Below are 17,303 nucleotides of genomic sequence, written 5' to 3' on the forward strand. Positions count from 1 at the left end.
TCCCTGGGCTCTCCTGCCCAGGGAAGGCAGCTGCCAGGCCAGGCCCGGCAAACAGCTGACCGGGATGTCCCCACACCCCGCCACCCCTGGGGCCCGCAGAGCCGTGTCTTGTGTTCTGCCCTCTGCAGGGGCCTCTGCTCAACACAGAGCACATTCCCTGGTTGCCTCTTCCTCCTCCAACCCTTCTGGAAGGGAAAAACCAAGGAATCCAGTGGCTTCCGCGGAGCCCACCCAGGCCTGGAGCAATGGAGACAGCTGGTACATGCCAGGCCCTGCCAGGAACAGCCAACCCTGCCTTGCAGCCACGCCACACCCGTGCCAGCCCTGCTGCCTACCAGCACTTGGCTCTTCTCCTGCTTGAGGATGCCAATGCGCTGCCCGTACACCTCAACCAGCACTTCGCGCACATAGGACACTCTGGTGTTCCCACGATGCTCGTTCTTGGCCTCCACATTGAAGTAGGGCAGGGCGGTGGTGTTGGAGCACACTTTGGCCAGGGTGTAGGTGCAGTTGCCCATGAAGTTGTGCGTCACCTTGTCAAAGGTGTTGTAGTGAGGGTCGCCGTGGACGTGACAGATGCCGTAGGAGTGTTGGAGGCACACGGGTTTCCCACCCTGCACCCCGCAGTACTGGCCCGCAGGGCACGAGGCTTCGACGCACTGGACCTTGCCTCCCCGCATGGGACACGTGCACTTGGAGGAGCAGGTGTTGTCCGTCCAGAACTCGGAGCCCACGGGGTAGTGCTGCCCGTTGTGCCAGCATCCGCACTGCTGGCTGGGCACACATCGGTCGTGGTAGAGCAGGTACCCGCTGTCACACACACAGCCCTCTACGCACGGCAGGCTGCAGGTAACTGGAGCCATTGGGTCAACACAGGTGGCAGGGCAGGCAGCAGCACAGGGCTCATAGTGACTGTTGGCCGGACACGTGATCGCTGCAGAAACAGAAGACGTGGCGATTACGTGCAGAACATAACTCAACAGTTCTTTTTGCGTTATTTTCCCCTTTGAAAAAGTAACAGTCCCTGTTTTCCCTCTGGTCTCCTTGGCTCCATGTGTACTCTCGGTCCTACCCGATCAGGTGAAACAGAAAATGTAACGGTGCCTCTAATACAGACAACTCCCTGTAAATCCCCACAGCTCACAGCGAGAATGTTTCCCCCCCCCTCACTCTTTCCTTCATATCCTGTGCTTTCCTGAGAGTAACGATCCGTGCTATCATGTGTGGACTTACGGCAGAAGGTTGCGTTCCTCCACACGGGTATCTGGACCCCAAGCGCCTGACAGGCATCCGCGTAAGACTGCAAGCTCTTGCACAGGGTCTCCTGGTGCAGCCCCAGCTCACACAGGTCATACGAGCAGGTCTCAAAGTAACTGCTGGGGCTCAGCACAGCGTGGCAGATCTGAAAGGGGCCACTGGTGTCGGTGAGGAGCCCGCAGAAGCGGCTGCTGGCGATGACCTGCTTGTCCGTGTCATTGCAGGCTGGGGTGGGGAGTGGTCCGGCTGAGCAGCTGTGCAAAGACAGGGAGAAGGGCCTCTGGGTCATCTCTGGGCTTCTCCTGGTGCCTCCTCCTCCCCTTGCCTGACATGTCCCCAGACCTGCTGGGGAGGCACACCCACCTGCTGTTTTTGGACACCTCCCAGCTGTTGCCCAGGCTGGTGGAGTCTGGCTCCAGCATCCCTTCTGGGTTCAGGAAGTCATCTGCTGCCATCCCGTTGTAGTTCCCACACATGCCACAAACCTTCTGCCCAAAAGTGCTTGGAAGTGTCACCTCCACCCGATGGTTCCCATCAAACTTCACTCTCAAGCCAAAGTCTGTCATGACCATAGTGTAGAACCCGCTGGACAAGACCTGCACACCTGCGGATGGGCTGCAAGGCAGGATCTCTGCCACTCCATTCACCTGGAAAGACAGGAAGCAAGACAGGATTGAACCAACCCATTTGGCACAGCTCTTTCCTCTCGCACAGCCCCACAGGCTCTCCCTCTTGAGCTTACCGTCACCACTCCACCCTGCCCCAGCCTTATCCGCTGGTCAGCCACATCGACATCCACGTATCGGACGTAGGACACACGAGTGTTGCCCCCCCTGTGCTCGTTGGCTGCTTCCACGTTGAAGTAGGGCAGGGAGCTGTTGCTCTCACACAGCTTGGAGAGGGTGTAGGTGCAGGTGCCCATGAAGTTGTGTAGCTGCTTGTCGAAGGTGTGGTAGTGAGGGTCTCCTTCCACCACACAGGTCCCTGACAGTGGAGAGACCAGAGGACAAGTTCAGTTGAGCACCTCTCGCTACCTCTTCTCCCTAAATCACCTTTGTCAAAGAGCATCTGTCCCATTACTGGTCTTCTGTACTCACCTGTGCCTGGCATAGGTGTTGATGTGGGTGTCTCTTCTGAAGGTGTGGTGATTGTGGTGCCTGGTGTGGTGGGAGTCACATCTATAAAAGAGACATAATAATGGCCAGTCTTCGCGAGCGAAGATCCGGGGAAGGTCTCTACACCTTCCAGCCTGCGCATTGGATTTTTTAGGTGAGACACAGTGTGCGCTGAACTGAGCCCACCCTTTAATCCTAAGGTTCATCTGCCGGGGCCAAGCGAGCTTGGACGGTGGCAGCGAGGTCCTTAGGACGTAGGTGGGTTGCCTTTAAGGGCTAACGAGCCCCACCTGCCCGGGAGTGGCCCTGACCGGGAATCGAACCCGGGTCTCCGCGGTGATAGCGCGGCGCCTTTACCACTGGACCACCAGGGGCTCCTCTATAAAAGAGACAATGGTATAAAGAAATGAATCCTCCTCAACTTGCTCTGGTTCAGGACATCAGTTATGATGATGGCCATAAGAAACATAACATTCTGTAAGTTGCCCTTTCCCAAGCCAATCTTCGTACCTGTGCAGTGCCCCTTTACAATGGAGAGATCATCCAATGCCATGTCGCTGAGGAAATCTTCACCTATCATGCCTTCCAGGACAATCTAAGGGGTAGGATAAATCTCAGCATTAGCTCTAGTCATGTATATGAATTGCCATTGGAAAACATGATTCATCTCAGATGGCAGTGAGAGTCTGTGGCCTTACCTGCATATTTCCTTTGCTGTGTACCGTGACCTCTCCCAAATTCCATGCATCCCCTTTGCTTCCAGCCTCTTTCCATTCCAGTGTTGATGTTTCATTGTGTACTACATACACACGCAGAGCCATTGCTTCAGCTGTTCCATACATGTGATACCAAAAGCGGAAGCAGTGCGCTCCTTCTGAACTGCACACTGGACTGACCAAACGGGCTATATCACTTTGCTCTTGCTTACTTCCTTGCAGGTAGATATAATAGCCCTCTGGAAACAGAAGAATATCAGTTTTTCACCTTAATGGGTCAGGATGAGACAAAGTGACTTCATTTACAGTATGTGTACTGTATACGATTACTTTACCCAGCGCCTGCATTAATCTTTCAGTCCACAAGTAGATTTCCTACTTAGGGAAAGAAATACCTAATGGAAAGGCTAACTGTTACAATGATCCAGTCTCAGAGAGGATATACCTTTGCTGAAGCCTCTTTACAGTCCTGCACTGTTCACCCTCCCATAACAGATTCCTGACTACTGCAGAAGGCTCTAGATTAAGCCTAGAAACACATGGCCTTGATATGCTGTTAAAAGAGGCTCCTTTCCTTCTTCCAAGAGAAGCACAGCCAGATACTGTTTGGTTGTTCCTACCTCCAGTTGTGTGGTCATGAGAAGGGCCAGTATTTGCTGTGGGTGTGGGTCCCTTGTGCCTTATCCAGTCAAAGTCATCATTGGTTTCCTGTTTCCACTCACAGAAGTCAACCTCAAACGTACAGGACATATTGCAGGCTGTTGGCGCAGCTGTATATTGTGAAGAAAGAAAAACAGTTTCCACAATGAGGTTTGGAATCTCCTCTCTGTTCTGATACTGTCCTTCTAGGTCTAATGAACATGTGTTCATGAAAAATGTGAAGATGTTATAATGAAATGAGTATAAGTGACCAGTACTGAAAAACTGACTATAAAACATTAAGTTTTTAGTGTCTGAGAATGTATGGTTTTTTACAAATCCCTCCCTCCATTGTCATCATAATGCACTAAGATTCTCTATTTTTACACTGTGTCAGTCATAATCCTTTGTCATTGCAACTTGCTCAAAGATGTCCTATTTGGCATAGTAGTATTCAGCTGGCTCTCAAAATCCTTTTTAGGTGGAAATCCAGACCTCATAATAAGAATTGTCTGACATTTTTTTTTTTTTACTGCTTATAAACTGGTATGAGAAATATTGTCTTGGAATTGGAAAGAGACTACAGAATGCCTTTTCATGTAATAGCCTCATACTTAGGTTGTTGTTTCTGCTGGCTTTGGTAATCACCTCTGGAGGTTCTAGAAAAACCAATTTAAAGATACAAGGAAGAAATTTTTTACAATAAGGATGGTGAAACACTGGAAATATTCGTGCTCAGGTCGGATTGTAAGTTACCTGATCTAGCTGGAGATGTCCCCTCTTGTTGCAGGGAGGTTGCACTAGATAACCTTTAAAGGTCCCTTCTAACCCAAAATGTTCTACAATTCTATGAATTTTGTGCTTCTAGCCTTACCTCTGTGTTAACTTGTCTGCCTAGATAGTAAGGGTCTAAGGTTGAATGGACCTCAAGCTACAGGATCCTTTTTATTAATGTTAAAGCCCTGGTTTACATACTTTTATTTATTTTGCATGCTTGGTGAAAATCTGGAGCTGTAGACAGGTTGGGTAAGTGATAAGTTAACACTTCTCAAAAAGATAAAATATTTTTTAAACCAAAATGGTAATTTGTTAGGCAAATGTTCAATTGTCCCTTTCTGAGCACTTAGCTGATAGTGTATGTTGTCTCTCCCAACCCAATTCTGAAAAACAGTCTTGGATCAAAAGTGTCCAGACATCACATTCTAAGAATACAGGAAGCCCATTAGAGGCTTAGATTAGAAACCAAATTTACAGAGATGCTAAGCATTTGGAAGCTTCCTGTCTTTCACTGAATCCTCATTTCTGAAATTCTGTTCAACTTCTCAGGCATTTGAATTTATATTTGTAGTATAAGGACTTAATTGGATGGTTATTTGTTAAATGACCTGATGACTTACCGCATATGGTATCTTTCCTCCATTCACCCAGATTTACACTTCCAAGTTCACAGGCAGCAGCATATGCCTCTAAAATCTTGCAGAACTGATCAGAATTCCCCTCTGTGGCACACAAATCATAGACACAGCTCTCGAAATACAGCTGTGGGGGAATGTGCCAATGGCAGGCCTGAAAAGGTCCACTATTTTTCAAAACAATTTTGCAGAGTTCTTCATATTCTTTCTCTTTTGCTGCGTCACAAGCAGGCGGCACAACTGAAACTGCATTACACCTACATGAAAAATACACAGCAGAGTGGTTGTGGAATAAATCTTTGTATTTTGTTATATCCTGCAAGGCATATCTCAACTAGAATAGAATCCAATGCCAAAGTCTGTATATTTGCTGTGTATAGCCTTCTTTAGTGTGTCAAACCCAAAAGTGAGAAATATTACAACTTAACTCATAATTCCCAATTAAGAATATAATTGTGAATTTGTGATGTATGGCTGTCTATCCATAAAATGATGTCCAGAAGAAATGAACAAATTAGCTATCCAACACAAGCAAGATAATTTCAATTTCTTATTGCATATAGTAAGGGCAGTAATTTGTATGTGAAAGCATTAATAGACAGATAAATGCCCCTTGCCTGTGTTAATCAAGGTGGAGTTATCTTAGGATCTGAGTCTGAGATGTATTTAGATTTTTGTAGCAAGAAGGAGGAATATAAAGGAGATATTTTAGAAAAGGAAATAAAGGAAAAATTCAAGTTATATGCATTAAAAGGAGCCCAATCTCAAGCAAAATCTATAAAGATTATGTGGAAAAGCTCTGAAAGGTGATTTTAAAATTTCAATAATTTCTGTTGAAAACTGGAGTCATTCAAAGGTGAAAACACTAGCAAACAAGTAATATCTAAGAAGGGTTACTATGGAATGTAAATGATGTATATTAGGCCTATAACTACATGATTTATGTTTCAGGCACTTTGCTGTTTAATAAGTTATTATCCGATACTTACGTCCTGTTGTCATCCTTCACTATCCAGCTGTCACCAAATTTATTTGGATCCTGTTCTAGGACTTTATCTGGGTTTAAAAAGTCATCTAGTTGGTTGTCATTGAATGTCCCACAAAGACCACACAGTTGTCCTTTGAGACTTTCATCAACCAGAATGAAAAGCTCCTGGTCACCATCAAACTTAACCTGGATCCCTACAGAGGTATCAATGACTATGTAGTGTCCTTTTATGGCTACTCTGGTTCCATGGTTCAAATCCACCGGAAGTTTAACCTGAACTCCATTCACCTAAGGAAAAGAAAACCCACAAAACCAGGTAAGTCAATAAAGCTCCCAGGAACAAAGGGGAGGTCTGCACTGCCAGCACTATAGTTTTCTTCACCAAGTCAGCCTTATTCTAGTGAACAATAGAGATAACAGAATTTAGAGGTTAAGCAGAACCCAAGGTGGTGTACACTTTTTTCATACCTTGAATACAAGTTTAGCTCTGTGCTGTAACAACTACACAAAATGCAAAACTTGGAATAGTTTATTTAAAGCTAAATCTTTGAGATTTAATCCAGTAAAAGTTTTCTATTATAGACGAAGTCATGGATGAAGCTGTTTTATCCTACAAGCTCATTTAGAAAATATCTGAATGGATAAAAAGAAACCTTGCTGGTTTCCGCCTTTTTGGAAAAAAAAAATTCTGTGACTTTTAGCATGTGCAGTCTTGAAGGTGAATAAATCAGAAAAGCCTGATTCAGTTCTTTTGGGTAGAAATGTGAAGTGCATAGTGATGGATTGTTTATGCTAAAAGTAGAAAGAACACTTACATAGGTCTCTTTATTTTTCTTCAGAACAATGTGAAGATTTTCCAGTGTTACAGAAACTGAGTTCAAGGCTGTCCAGTTTGGGTTTCCTCTATGTTCATTCCTGGTTGTCACTGAAAACTTTTCAGAAGAATTTGTGCATCTCTCAACAACAGTATAATTGCAGTCTCCTTGGAAATGGTACAGTCTTCCATCAAAGGTTATATAATGTGGATCCCCAAAAATGTGGCAGGTGCTGGGATTCAATGGATAGCATCCCAGGAGTCCATTCTGGACCTTGCAAACTTCACTTACATCACACATGTCTGAATTGCAAACTACTGTCCCATTTCCAGCACATACACATTGGCCTACACAGTGTGGTTGCCAAAAAGATTCTCCTTTCTGTTAGAGAAAATCAAATAAATAAAAATTAAAAGAGTTAATGGTAATGCTGAACTGTGAAGTGAGCCCCAGAACTATGTGCCAGAACAAACCTCATAATATTTGCCATTCTGAAGGCAGCCGCAGTTGCTCAAGGACACACACTGTCCCCCGCTGATGACAAAACCATTGTTGCATTCACATCCTTCTACACAAGGTTTGCTGCAGTTCTTAGATGCAAGAGGGTCAGTGCAGGTTGCTGGACAAGCACTGGTGCATGGGTTGTAATGACTGTTGGGAGGGCATGCAACAGCTGAGAAACAATAAAAGGCACTGAATTAACAATCATAACTCACAGGAAACCACTATTTAATAATGTGATTATTTTGCCCTAGTGACAAATGTGGGGGTTTTTTGGAGCCTGAAGTTCTGTTCCTATTTTGATATCAGAAAGTAAAATAGTAAATACTCCACATGGAAAAAAAGCATGAATGTCTCGCAATATATCCTGGATATTAAGCATCTCCAAATCCAAATAAAAACTATACCTCTCTACACTAGATCTTGTACATAGACAATACACTTCCATGAGTATAGGGATTGCTAAATTGATTACATGTAGCCTGGAAATAAGCAAGCCTATTCAAGGCAAAATATCATCTAAAACTCAGAGATGATTCCACATTAACAGAGGCATACTGCTACTGGTTTGACAAAGGTTCTTGAGATAACAAGAACAAAATTCTCCTCTGTTCTCTGGTAGAAAAAAAAAAAAAGGCAAGACTTTTGCAGAACTTTATTTCTCAATATTTTGTTTTAATTACGTGAAGACTTTAAGATACTTAAGCTGTGTCAGTTATTGGCTAAAATCATCCCCTCAAGAAAACAGCACAGCAATTGAAAGACTCATTTCACTATGAAAACTCACGGCAGAAGGTAGCATTCCTCCAGGGGAGAAGAGTCACGCCGGCTGCCTGGCACGTGTCAGCGTAGGCCTCCAGAGCAGCACACAGGAACTCCTGGCCACCATTCAGGGCACAAAGGTCGTAGAGGCAGGTGTCAAAGTAGCTCTGTGGGTTGATCACGCTGTGGCACTTGTCAAAAGAGCTGGGCCTGGAGGTCAGTATGCCACAGAACCGGTCCGACTCGTAGAGCTTCTCCTCTTCTGCACTGCAGGGTGGGGAGGGGACGGGGACACCGCAAGAGGGGTCACTGTCTGGGACCTGCCAGCTCTCCCCCAGCGCATTTGAGTCTGCGGCTTGCTGCCCGTTGGGCATCATGTATTCGTCGTCTCTCCGGCTGTTGAAGTTCCCGCACATGCCACAGGTCAGGTTGAAGTAGGTGGTGGGCACCTTCACCTCCACCGAGTGGTCAGTGTCGTAGGACACTGTGAGGCTGAAGTCTGCCTCCAGGATGACGTAGCGGCCGCTCTTGCTCACCGTGACCGCACCTCCCGCTGCCCTCACCGGCAGTGTCTGGCGCACGCCGTTCACCTAGGGCAGACACAGCACCATGGGCCCTGGACTTGGCCCTGGCCTCCCTGGGCTCTCCTGCCCAGGGAAGGCAGCTGCCAGGCCAGGCCCGGCAAACAGCTGACCGGGATGTCCCCACACCCCGCCACCCCTGGGGCCCGCAGAGCCGTGTCTTGTGTTCTGCCCTCTGCAGGGGCCTCTGCTCAACACAGAGCACATTCCCTGGTTGCCTCTTCCTCCTCCAACCCCTCTGGAAGGGAAAAACCAAGGAATCCAGTGGCTTCCGCGGAGCCCACCCAGGCCTGGAGCAATGGAGACAGCTGGTACATGCCAGGCCCTGCCAGGAACAGCCAGCCCTGCCTTGCAGCCACGCCACACCCGTGCCAGCCCTGCTGCCTACCAGCACTTGGCTCTTCTCCTGCTTGAGGATGCCAATGCGCTGCCCGTACACCTCAACCAGCACTTCGCGCACATAGGACACTCTGGTGTTCCCACGATGCTCGTTCTTGGCCTCCACATTGAAGTAGGGCAGGGCGGTGGTGTTGGAGCACACTTTGGCCAGGGTGTAGGTGCAGTTGCCCATGAAGTTGTGCGTCACCTTGTCAAAGGTGTTGTAGTGAGGGTCGCCGTGGACGTGACAGATGCCGTAGGAGTGTTGGAGGCACACGGGTTTCCCACCCTGCACCCCGCAGTACTGGCCCGCAGGGCACGAGGCTTCGACGCACTGGACCTTGCCTCCCCGCATGGGACACGTGCACTTGGAGGAGCAGGTGTTGTCCGTCCAGAACTCGGAGCCCACGGGGTAGTGCTGCCCGTTGTGCCAGCATCCGCACTGCTGGTTGGGCACACATCGGTCGTGGTAGAGCAGGTACCCGCTGTCACACACACAGCCCTCTACGCATGGCAGACTGCAGTTGTAGGGTGCAGTAGGATCAACACAGGTGGCAGGGCAGGCAGCAGCACAGGGCTCGTAGTGACTGTTTACCGGACAGGCTAATGCTATGTAATAAAAGATAAAGGTCTATATTAATTTTTTTTTAACTACTTATGTATTGGGGGTTTTTAACATTATATTGTGATTGCTTTTGAAATTTTTGGGAACAACTTGGAATTAGAGGCAGTTTGATACATGCCTTTGTTGTGTTGTCACACTTTAATTTCTATTGAGATTTGGGCTGTTGAAAATTTCACTTATAGAGAGCAGTTTCTAGGACACCTCTTATTCCCAGAGAAAGATGATTGCTTGAATTCTTACATTGCACCGAGGATGTCAGTGTCATGTTAGTTGTGTGTCCTAGACATGGGCTATATTTACATTATAGTCCTGATATTTAATTCTAATCACATCTTTGCTTCTTAATTCATATTTTTCAGGTCCACCAAGGACTTTAATGTTTGTTAAATAATCAGGATGTACAAGTGCTCTATTCTATTTTTAGATTCTATTATATACATGATGTATAGCTAACCAAGGTAATTAGGGGTTTTAAAGACAGTCATATTCTGTTAAGAAGATACGAGAACTGAAGTTTCCTGAGCAATATTTTTTTCAGCTTCGAGATGTTCAGGTCCATTACATTAAATAGGTACAAGGCAGGGAGGAGAGGTCCTGTAAGCTCCTTCAGCAGAAAGAACAATTGCAGATACAGCTCACTCCACTTAGAAACCACATAACCTACGTGAGAAAAAACCTCAGTAATGTCCCCCGCTGAGAAAATGCTCCAGATAGATACTGAAGCCCAATGCGAAACAAAAGTCAGAATGAAAATAGGCTTCAGTCATTCCAGTGTTTTCAGACACTCTCTTTAGTCTCTCCATCTCCTTCAGCACAGAAGGCACATGGGTCACTGAATCACAATTCCCTGTTCTTTTTATTGCTTCTGGGGGGAGCAGATCTGTTCAGGACTTTCAGACAGAATTTGAATCTTGTTCTAATAATAACATGGGTGGGCTTTTTCTATAATATATCTGTGAATGCTTGAGGTTGAAATGTTCTTTATTTACTCTTTATCAATACTCACAGAAGAAAGGTTATTATTCCCGTTTACTCCCTAGCATAGACATCTGTCTATTACTTCAGTACTTGACACCTTTCCTGTTGTGCCTCTGTGTGTTTCTCTGCCTTCTCTTCCCTGTTCTCACTACCTTTTCCACCTTCAGTAGTGTGGTTACAATCTCCATTGCACAGATTTCCTACTTCAGTCCTGGCCTTTAGCTCTGGGTCTCCTATCAGTGTTGCCTCCTTTCCCGTATGAAACCATGGATGACTATACCCATAAGGACGCTCCCATGCTTTCGTCCACATTCATAGGGATGACACTCCCTACTCTCTTATACGTATGGGATTCTGTGCCATTGATAGTGTTTCCAATAATCTCCTCCCTTTATTCGAGACCTCCTGCTCACCTTATCAGATGCATTCCTCCTTCATATTGCTCTATTTGAAGAGAGGCATTTGAAGGAAAATTTTCCGATTTTAAAATGGACTAGACAGTAATTTTTTCTTTCATTCAAAGCAGTTTAACTGTTTTCTCTAGAATCTTACCAAAGGAGTCAAACTGAGGACTACATATAACCCTGAAATCTTTAGCTTGATCAGTCAAGATTCTCAATGTTACATGAATTCAGAACAGTGTATTGCAATGCTCTGTCTTCAGGAAGCCCTCATAATACCCTCCTGACAAGTGGTAATTTCCATTAATCTTTGATACATACGGCAGAAGGTTGCATTTCTCCATGGTGCCAGCTGGACTCCTGCAGCTTGGCACATGTCTGCATAAGCCTGGAGGTTTTCACAGAGGGCTGCATTGTTCAAATGAAGTTCACAGAGATCATACTGACAGCCTTCAAAATAACTTTGTGGATCAACTACTGTGTGGCAGTTCTGGAATGGACCATTTGGATCTGTGATCAGACCACAGTATTTATTGCTTTGGATCATATGTTTTTCATCAGCAGTGCAATTTGGAGTATGGCCATCATCTGGTGAGCATCTAACATGGAAAAAAAAGAAAAAAAAGTGGAAAAATTAGGGGATGAACTTTGGATTCACCAGCACCAAAGGTGTTTTTCAAATCACATCTAACAAAACTACAGGTTCTGTTCCCAGACTAAGCATAACATATTTTAAATCCCTACATTTCAAATCCTTAGAGTAGAAAATCAGATTTTAATATGATCTCAACCTAGTTATACTTGAGAGACCTGGAAGAAACACATTTTTGGCTTTTTGGTAAGTCAGGCTGTCTACATGGAAAGGGAAACTAAGGAAAAACACTCAAAATTAAACCACTATTATTATTGAATAACATGTTATGAAATTATAAATAAAGAGTAAAGTATCTCAGAAATGTTGAAACAATGTTGAAATGTACATTGAAATGTATCAAAGAAAATTAGCCAGGTCATTAATAAAACCCACACTTGACAATTTTCATCTGAGAGCTGAAATTAAAATGAAAGCTCATGGTGAAGAGTATATGTGTGTTCAAGATACAGATTTAGCATCTAACTGAATGGAGAGGGAGGAACATCCTGTGATTCAGGATGCAGACATAATACTCATGAATAGCCACAAATATGCTTCCTAGGAAGGCTAAATAAGTTAAGGAACTTTAATAATCTCTCCCTATATTTTTTTTTTCTCTTCAGACACACAGAACTGAAAAAACCAGGATGAAATCCAGTTGCCTAGACACATCAGTTCAGTGCTGAGATGCCTGAGGGTCTCTAGGAAACCTGGTTGAAGGCTGAAGACTTAGGAAAGACTCGTTTGTTCTGGCTGATCTTATCTCTTGATGACATAATCCACAGAACTTAAAATACCACTGAACCCTGTCAGTAAAGTCATTCCCTCTGGTGAGTACTGCAGTAGAGACTTAGGTTTGTCCATTTATACTCATTGCCATTACCATTTGCTTCTTAATTATGTGAAGACTGGAAGAAATACTTTTGACATTAGAAAGCTGTACAAACCAAAGGCACACCTAGTGATACCAAGGCACACCTAGTGATACCAAGGCATGTCATAAAAAAAAAAATCTCATTAAAAACATTTTCTGAGCTGCTACTCAAGAGGTCATCAAGAGAACAATTATCCAGTCTGCAAGGTACATTGAAAAATTGTTCAAGTCTAAAAATTAGTCATAAATTACATAAAAATATTACCATAACTAGCATCCTGAAACTTGGTGGTGGTAAATCTAGGTCTTTCAGCTGGGCAGCAAAGGGAAAGCCTTCCTGGCTGACGAAATAGCCCCTTCTTTTATCTGTTGTAACCCACAGGTGGATTCAGCTGTGCATGGCATTTCAGGCTCTATCACCATTCTCCCTGTCTGACCTGTATTTGTACTTGACATATTCTCTCTGTGTTTGCTCACACAGCACTTCACTAAGGGGGGAAAGAAGCCCCCATAGCCTTTCTCTCCTATCAGCATGGCAAAGCAAATAAAAAGGGAGTGTCTCTGTTATATGAGAGTATTGTTTGCTTGCAGTTGTGTGCTTGGGTTGCATCAAAGTCCCTAGAGACACATTCAAGAACACTTATTTTTTTTTCTGATTTAAGTGGCTGTTGCTCCTGAAAGCCCCAATGTGTAAGTAATGGTAAAACTCAAGCCCAGAGGTCCCTCCAGGGTTATGTGACTTGAAGGTACGGAAGCTATGGGTGCAGTGCTCAGCACTTGGCAGGATCCAGCTCCAAAAAACAGGGACAAAGCCCTTCCTCATGGCAAGACCACAAGGATGTTACTGGCTGTCTGAGCCCAGCAAAAGCCTGAGCTTTTCCTGGTGAATCATTATGATATGAGGGAACAAAAAACAAACAAACAAACCGCCACAGCTAGACTCTCTTTGGGCACAAAGAATACGTGGAGTAAAGTTTGAGGTGGGAAGAAGGAAGGGATCATTACCCTGTACTCGGTACTAGTGAGGTCACACCTTGATTCCTGTGTTTAGTTTTGGGCGACTCACTATCAAAGAGACATTAAGGTACTGGAGCATGTCCAGAGAAGAGCAGCAGAGCTGGTGAAGGGTCTGGAACACAAGTCTTGTGAGGAGTAGCTGAGGGAACTGAGGTTGTTAGGCCTGGGGAGAGGAAACCTCAGGGGACACCTTCTCTCTCTCTCTGCAGTTACCTAAAAGGAGGTTGAAGTGAGATGGGGGATAGTCTCTTCTTCTGGGTCACAGGTGATGAGGTAAGAGAAAATGGCCTCAAGATGTACTAGGGAAGATTTAGATAAGATTTTAAGAAGAAGTTCTTCACTCAGTGGGTTGTTAAGCATTGGAACAAGCTGCACAGGGGAGTAGAGAAGTCACCATCCCTGGAGGTATATTTAGAAGATGTTTAGGGGCACTTGGGAACATGGTTTGGTGGTGGACACAGAAGTGCTGGGTTAGCAGTTGGACTCAAGGATCTTAGAGGTCTTCTCCAGCCTAAAAATTTCTAGGTTTCAGAGAATTTTTCCCTTTTTAAGCACAGTTAAATTTTCTGCGAAACTTTACCCAGATGGATAAAGTAAGTACACTAACAAGTATATTTTACCCATGTGCCTGACATTTTTGACCCCCATGCAACAGTTGATTAAAACACGAGTCATTGCATAACCAACTGCTAAGACCTACCTCGAGTCATTGTAAACCTGCCAACTGTTGCCAAGGCTGGCTGAGTCTTCTTCCATCTCTCCATCTGGGTTAAGGAAGTCATCTGCTTTATGCCCATTATAATTTCCACATATTCCACAGACTTTAGACATATAGGTACTGGGAAGAGTGATTTCTGCTCTGTGATTCCCATCAAACTTAACATGCAGCCCAAAGTCAGCAGTAACCACAACATACTGTCCACTGAAGGAAATGCTGACACCGGGAGCCAAGGTTAGAGGGACGACCTGGCTGACTCCATCAACCTGCAGGCACAGAGAAGGACAAGCATTATAAATACTTGAAAAGAAGTATTTTTAGTGGTGACCCTCTTAGATCCCTGTATTGAGCATAAGGCTTGCACAGTGAACTTGCACATAAGAACTGTGGTATTTTTTAATAAATGTTGTATATGGCCACGTAATCGAGGGCCTTTGAAATTTGAAATGCCAGACAATAGAAAGTAAATTTCCAAGTAAATTTGTCAATTTATTTAAAATTTACTAAAATTAGTATCTACTCATTTGTTCTTATTAGAAATGTAGGAAAGTTTGGTTTGCTTAGAAACATATATGTAATAAAAATAGTAAATACAGGGGAAAGGTACAAGAGAGAGGCTGTAGGACAAGTGTGGATATATGAGTTTTCTGTGTTTCTAAGATCAGATGGGAAAGACTTGGGTGTACATTCAAATCTTTATCTGCTGTCACTTAAATCGCTGTACTGTTTTCTTTTAAGAAGGGTGGTAATGAAGTAAGGTAACCTATTCATTTGTTGGGGGGTTTGACTCAAACATTTCTGCTGTCTTGGCCCTTAAAGGAAAGGATCCATAAAGAAGGTTTAAAATACAAAAGCTGGTCAAATGACACAGGCAGTGTAAAGAGTCATCAGATTGTCATTCTGGGACTCTCATCTGGCCCTGCTTTATGGCAAATGTTAAGGGAAGTTAGCAATGAAGTGGAATAACTAGGAATTAGGGATGAACATGCAGCTTTACAGGCTACCACACAGGGCTGAGAAATAACTACCAGCACAAACTCAATTAATGCAGGGTCTTTTTATTCCCTGTTACACACACCAAGCTTGAGCATGGGGAACAGGTTTGAAAGGTAGGCTAGGACACTAACCACACCTGGAGTGTCAGCTCTAACCCCACCTTTCAACAACACAGCACAAAATATTAGCCTGTGCTTTAAGTTCTGAAATTCCAGTGTTTAAGGACTCCACAGTACTCCTGTTCCTAAATATCTGACTACATTCTAAATATTACTGTATGGATGCTGGAAATTTGTAGTCATTGGATAACAATTTCTTCATTCATACTATGAGATACTAGTGATAGACAGTGGGCTCCAACTTTACCTTAACAGCTCTATTTTTACCCAGATTGATCCTGTAGTCGTAGACATCGACATCCATGTATCGGACATAGGACACACGGGTGTTGCTCCCCCTGTGCTCGTTGGCTGCTTCCACGTTGAAGTAGGGCATGGAGCTGTTGGTCTCACACAGCTTGGAGAGGGTGTAGGTGCAGGTGCCCATGAAGTCGTGGCGCTGCTTGTCAAATGTGTTATAGTGAGGATCTCCATGTATACTGCAAATTGCTTCTGGAGACAGGAAAAAGGAAGATGTTCTCATTAACACACAGATACATCCAGAAAGCCCACCTCATTGTGAGGTGGGAAAACACAGTCATTCTCATTGTATAGATTACATCTGGAAGAACTGAAACAGAAAAGGTAGATTTGTAAGGCATAAGGCAATGTCAAAGAGAGATACCCACAGAAATTAACTGAAGCAAAGTGGTGATAGTAAAAAATACACTTGTCCTTCTACAAACCATTGACTAGCATATGAGATTCGCTAAAATTACCTGTCACTGGTGGTGGTGTAGGCACTGTTGGTGTAGGTGTTGGCGGTACAGGTGTAGGGCCAGCTTCTGTTAGTGGAAAAGACAAGGCAATACAATGAGGGTGAACTCTACTTACACGCTAACGTACATTAGTTTTCACTTACTCTTCCCCAGCATAAAGTTAGAAGTTTTTCATTGAAGTAAGTAGAACTGCCTATTTTTAAAATTGGGGATACGTGGTGTTTTCGAGCACTTAGGAAAGCTCATCTGTTTGTTAGCTTGATCAGCGACTGAGCTCGAGCAATCTCTCTGGAGCTAGAAGTGTATTTACAATCTGGTATGTGACTCCCTCTGGTGTATGCTAAGACACATGAAGGTCCTGCTGTCAGCAAGTGTTGGCAGGTCTGATAGTGAGATGAACAGAGAAGCTCTTATCTCTTGAAGTTACGTTTGTGCACCATCCGGTGGCTGAATCATGTGCTAATACACCTGGAAAAATGAACAACCAACTCTTCCTCAAACAAGAGAAGGCCTCAAATCTTTTTCATGGCATTTTAAATAAAATCACGTGTTCTCAGGGTATGGACCTGAATGGAAATCTTTGTCCTGGGTAGTGTAAATTTGAAACATCTTATGTCATTAAATGAATAGTATTTCACAGAGAACAAGGCCCATTAAGACCTAATGACACTTTCTGTAAGTTTTTCAGCAAATTTCTTGTTCAGTTCACATTTTGTAAATATTTCATGCTTGTCAGTAAAAATGGATCCCAGTCACCCGCACCTTGTGCCAGTCTTGGCTGATTTGTACAGGGTCAGAGATCAAGCTGATTCATAGTCAAATCTGGTGGTGCAACTTGGTGTTACTGACTCACTGCTACCTTTTTGTGACATCTGGCTGTACTGTGTATTTGATGAGCTTATACGAACTGATATTTACTGTAAAATGCTTACTAGTGTATTTAATATGGAATCCAAATTCAGTGTGCATATCCTTCTCTGGGTTTAGAGATGCACTTCAGACTTACAAGTGAAGTAAAG

The 17,303-nt window shown here is 44.3% G+C and overlaps 1 protein-coding gene across 1 annotated transcript in view; it reads right to left on the minus strand.

Moving 5' to 3' along the window:
* The window catches only part of LOC126636344 (IgGFc-binding protein-like), a 58,084-nt gene that overhangs the window by 29,272 nt on the left and 11,509 nt on the right, over positions 1 to 17,303 (minus strand). Inside the window, exons 5-21 of the mRNA XM_050308432.1 lie at positions 16,285 to 16,350; positions 15,774 to 16,018; positions 14,394 to 14,677; positions 11,490 to 11,767; positions 9,175 to 9,773; positions 8,231 to 8,795; positions 7,416 to 7,615; positions 6,129 to 6,415; positions 5,125 to 5,396; positions 3,709 to 3,858; positions 3,071 to 3,327; positions 2,883 to 2,967; positions 2,355 to 2,435; positions 2,000 to 2,241; positions 1,621 to 1,904; positions 1,234 to 1,511; positions 336 to 934 (exon numbers count right to left, since the gene is read on the minus strand). Coding sequence (XP_050164389.1) covers positions 336 to 934; positions 1,234 to 1,511; positions 1,621 to 1,904; positions 2,000 to 2,241; positions 2,355 to 2,435; positions 2,883 to 2,967; positions 3,071 to 3,327; positions 3,709 to 3,858; positions 5,125 to 5,396; positions 6,129 to 6,415; positions 7,416 to 7,615; positions 8,231 to 8,795; positions 9,175 to 9,773; positions 11,490 to 11,767; positions 14,394 to 14,677; positions 15,774 to 16,018; positions 16,285 to 16,350 — 4,772 coding nt within the window. The remainder of the gene's footprint in view (positions 1 to 335; positions 935 to 1,233; positions 1,512 to 1,620; positions 1,905 to 1,999; positions 2,242 to 2,354; positions 2,436 to 2,882; positions 2,968 to 3,070; positions 3,328 to 3,708; positions 3,859 to 5,124; positions 5,397 to 6,128; positions 6,416 to 7,415; positions 7,616 to 8,230; positions 8,796 to 9,174; positions 9,774 to 11,489; positions 11,768 to 14,393; positions 14,678 to 15,773; positions 16,019 to 16,284; positions 16,351 to 17,303) is intronic.

This window comes from Myiozetetes cayanensis, unplaced genomic scaffold, assembly GCF_022539395.1.
Source record: "Myiozetetes cayanensis isolate MyiCay16 unplaced genomic scaffold, myiCay2020 scf13, whole genome shotgun sequence".
NCBI lineage: Eukaryota > Metazoa > Chordata > Aves > Passeriformes > Tyrannidae > Myiozetetes > Myiozetetes cayanensis.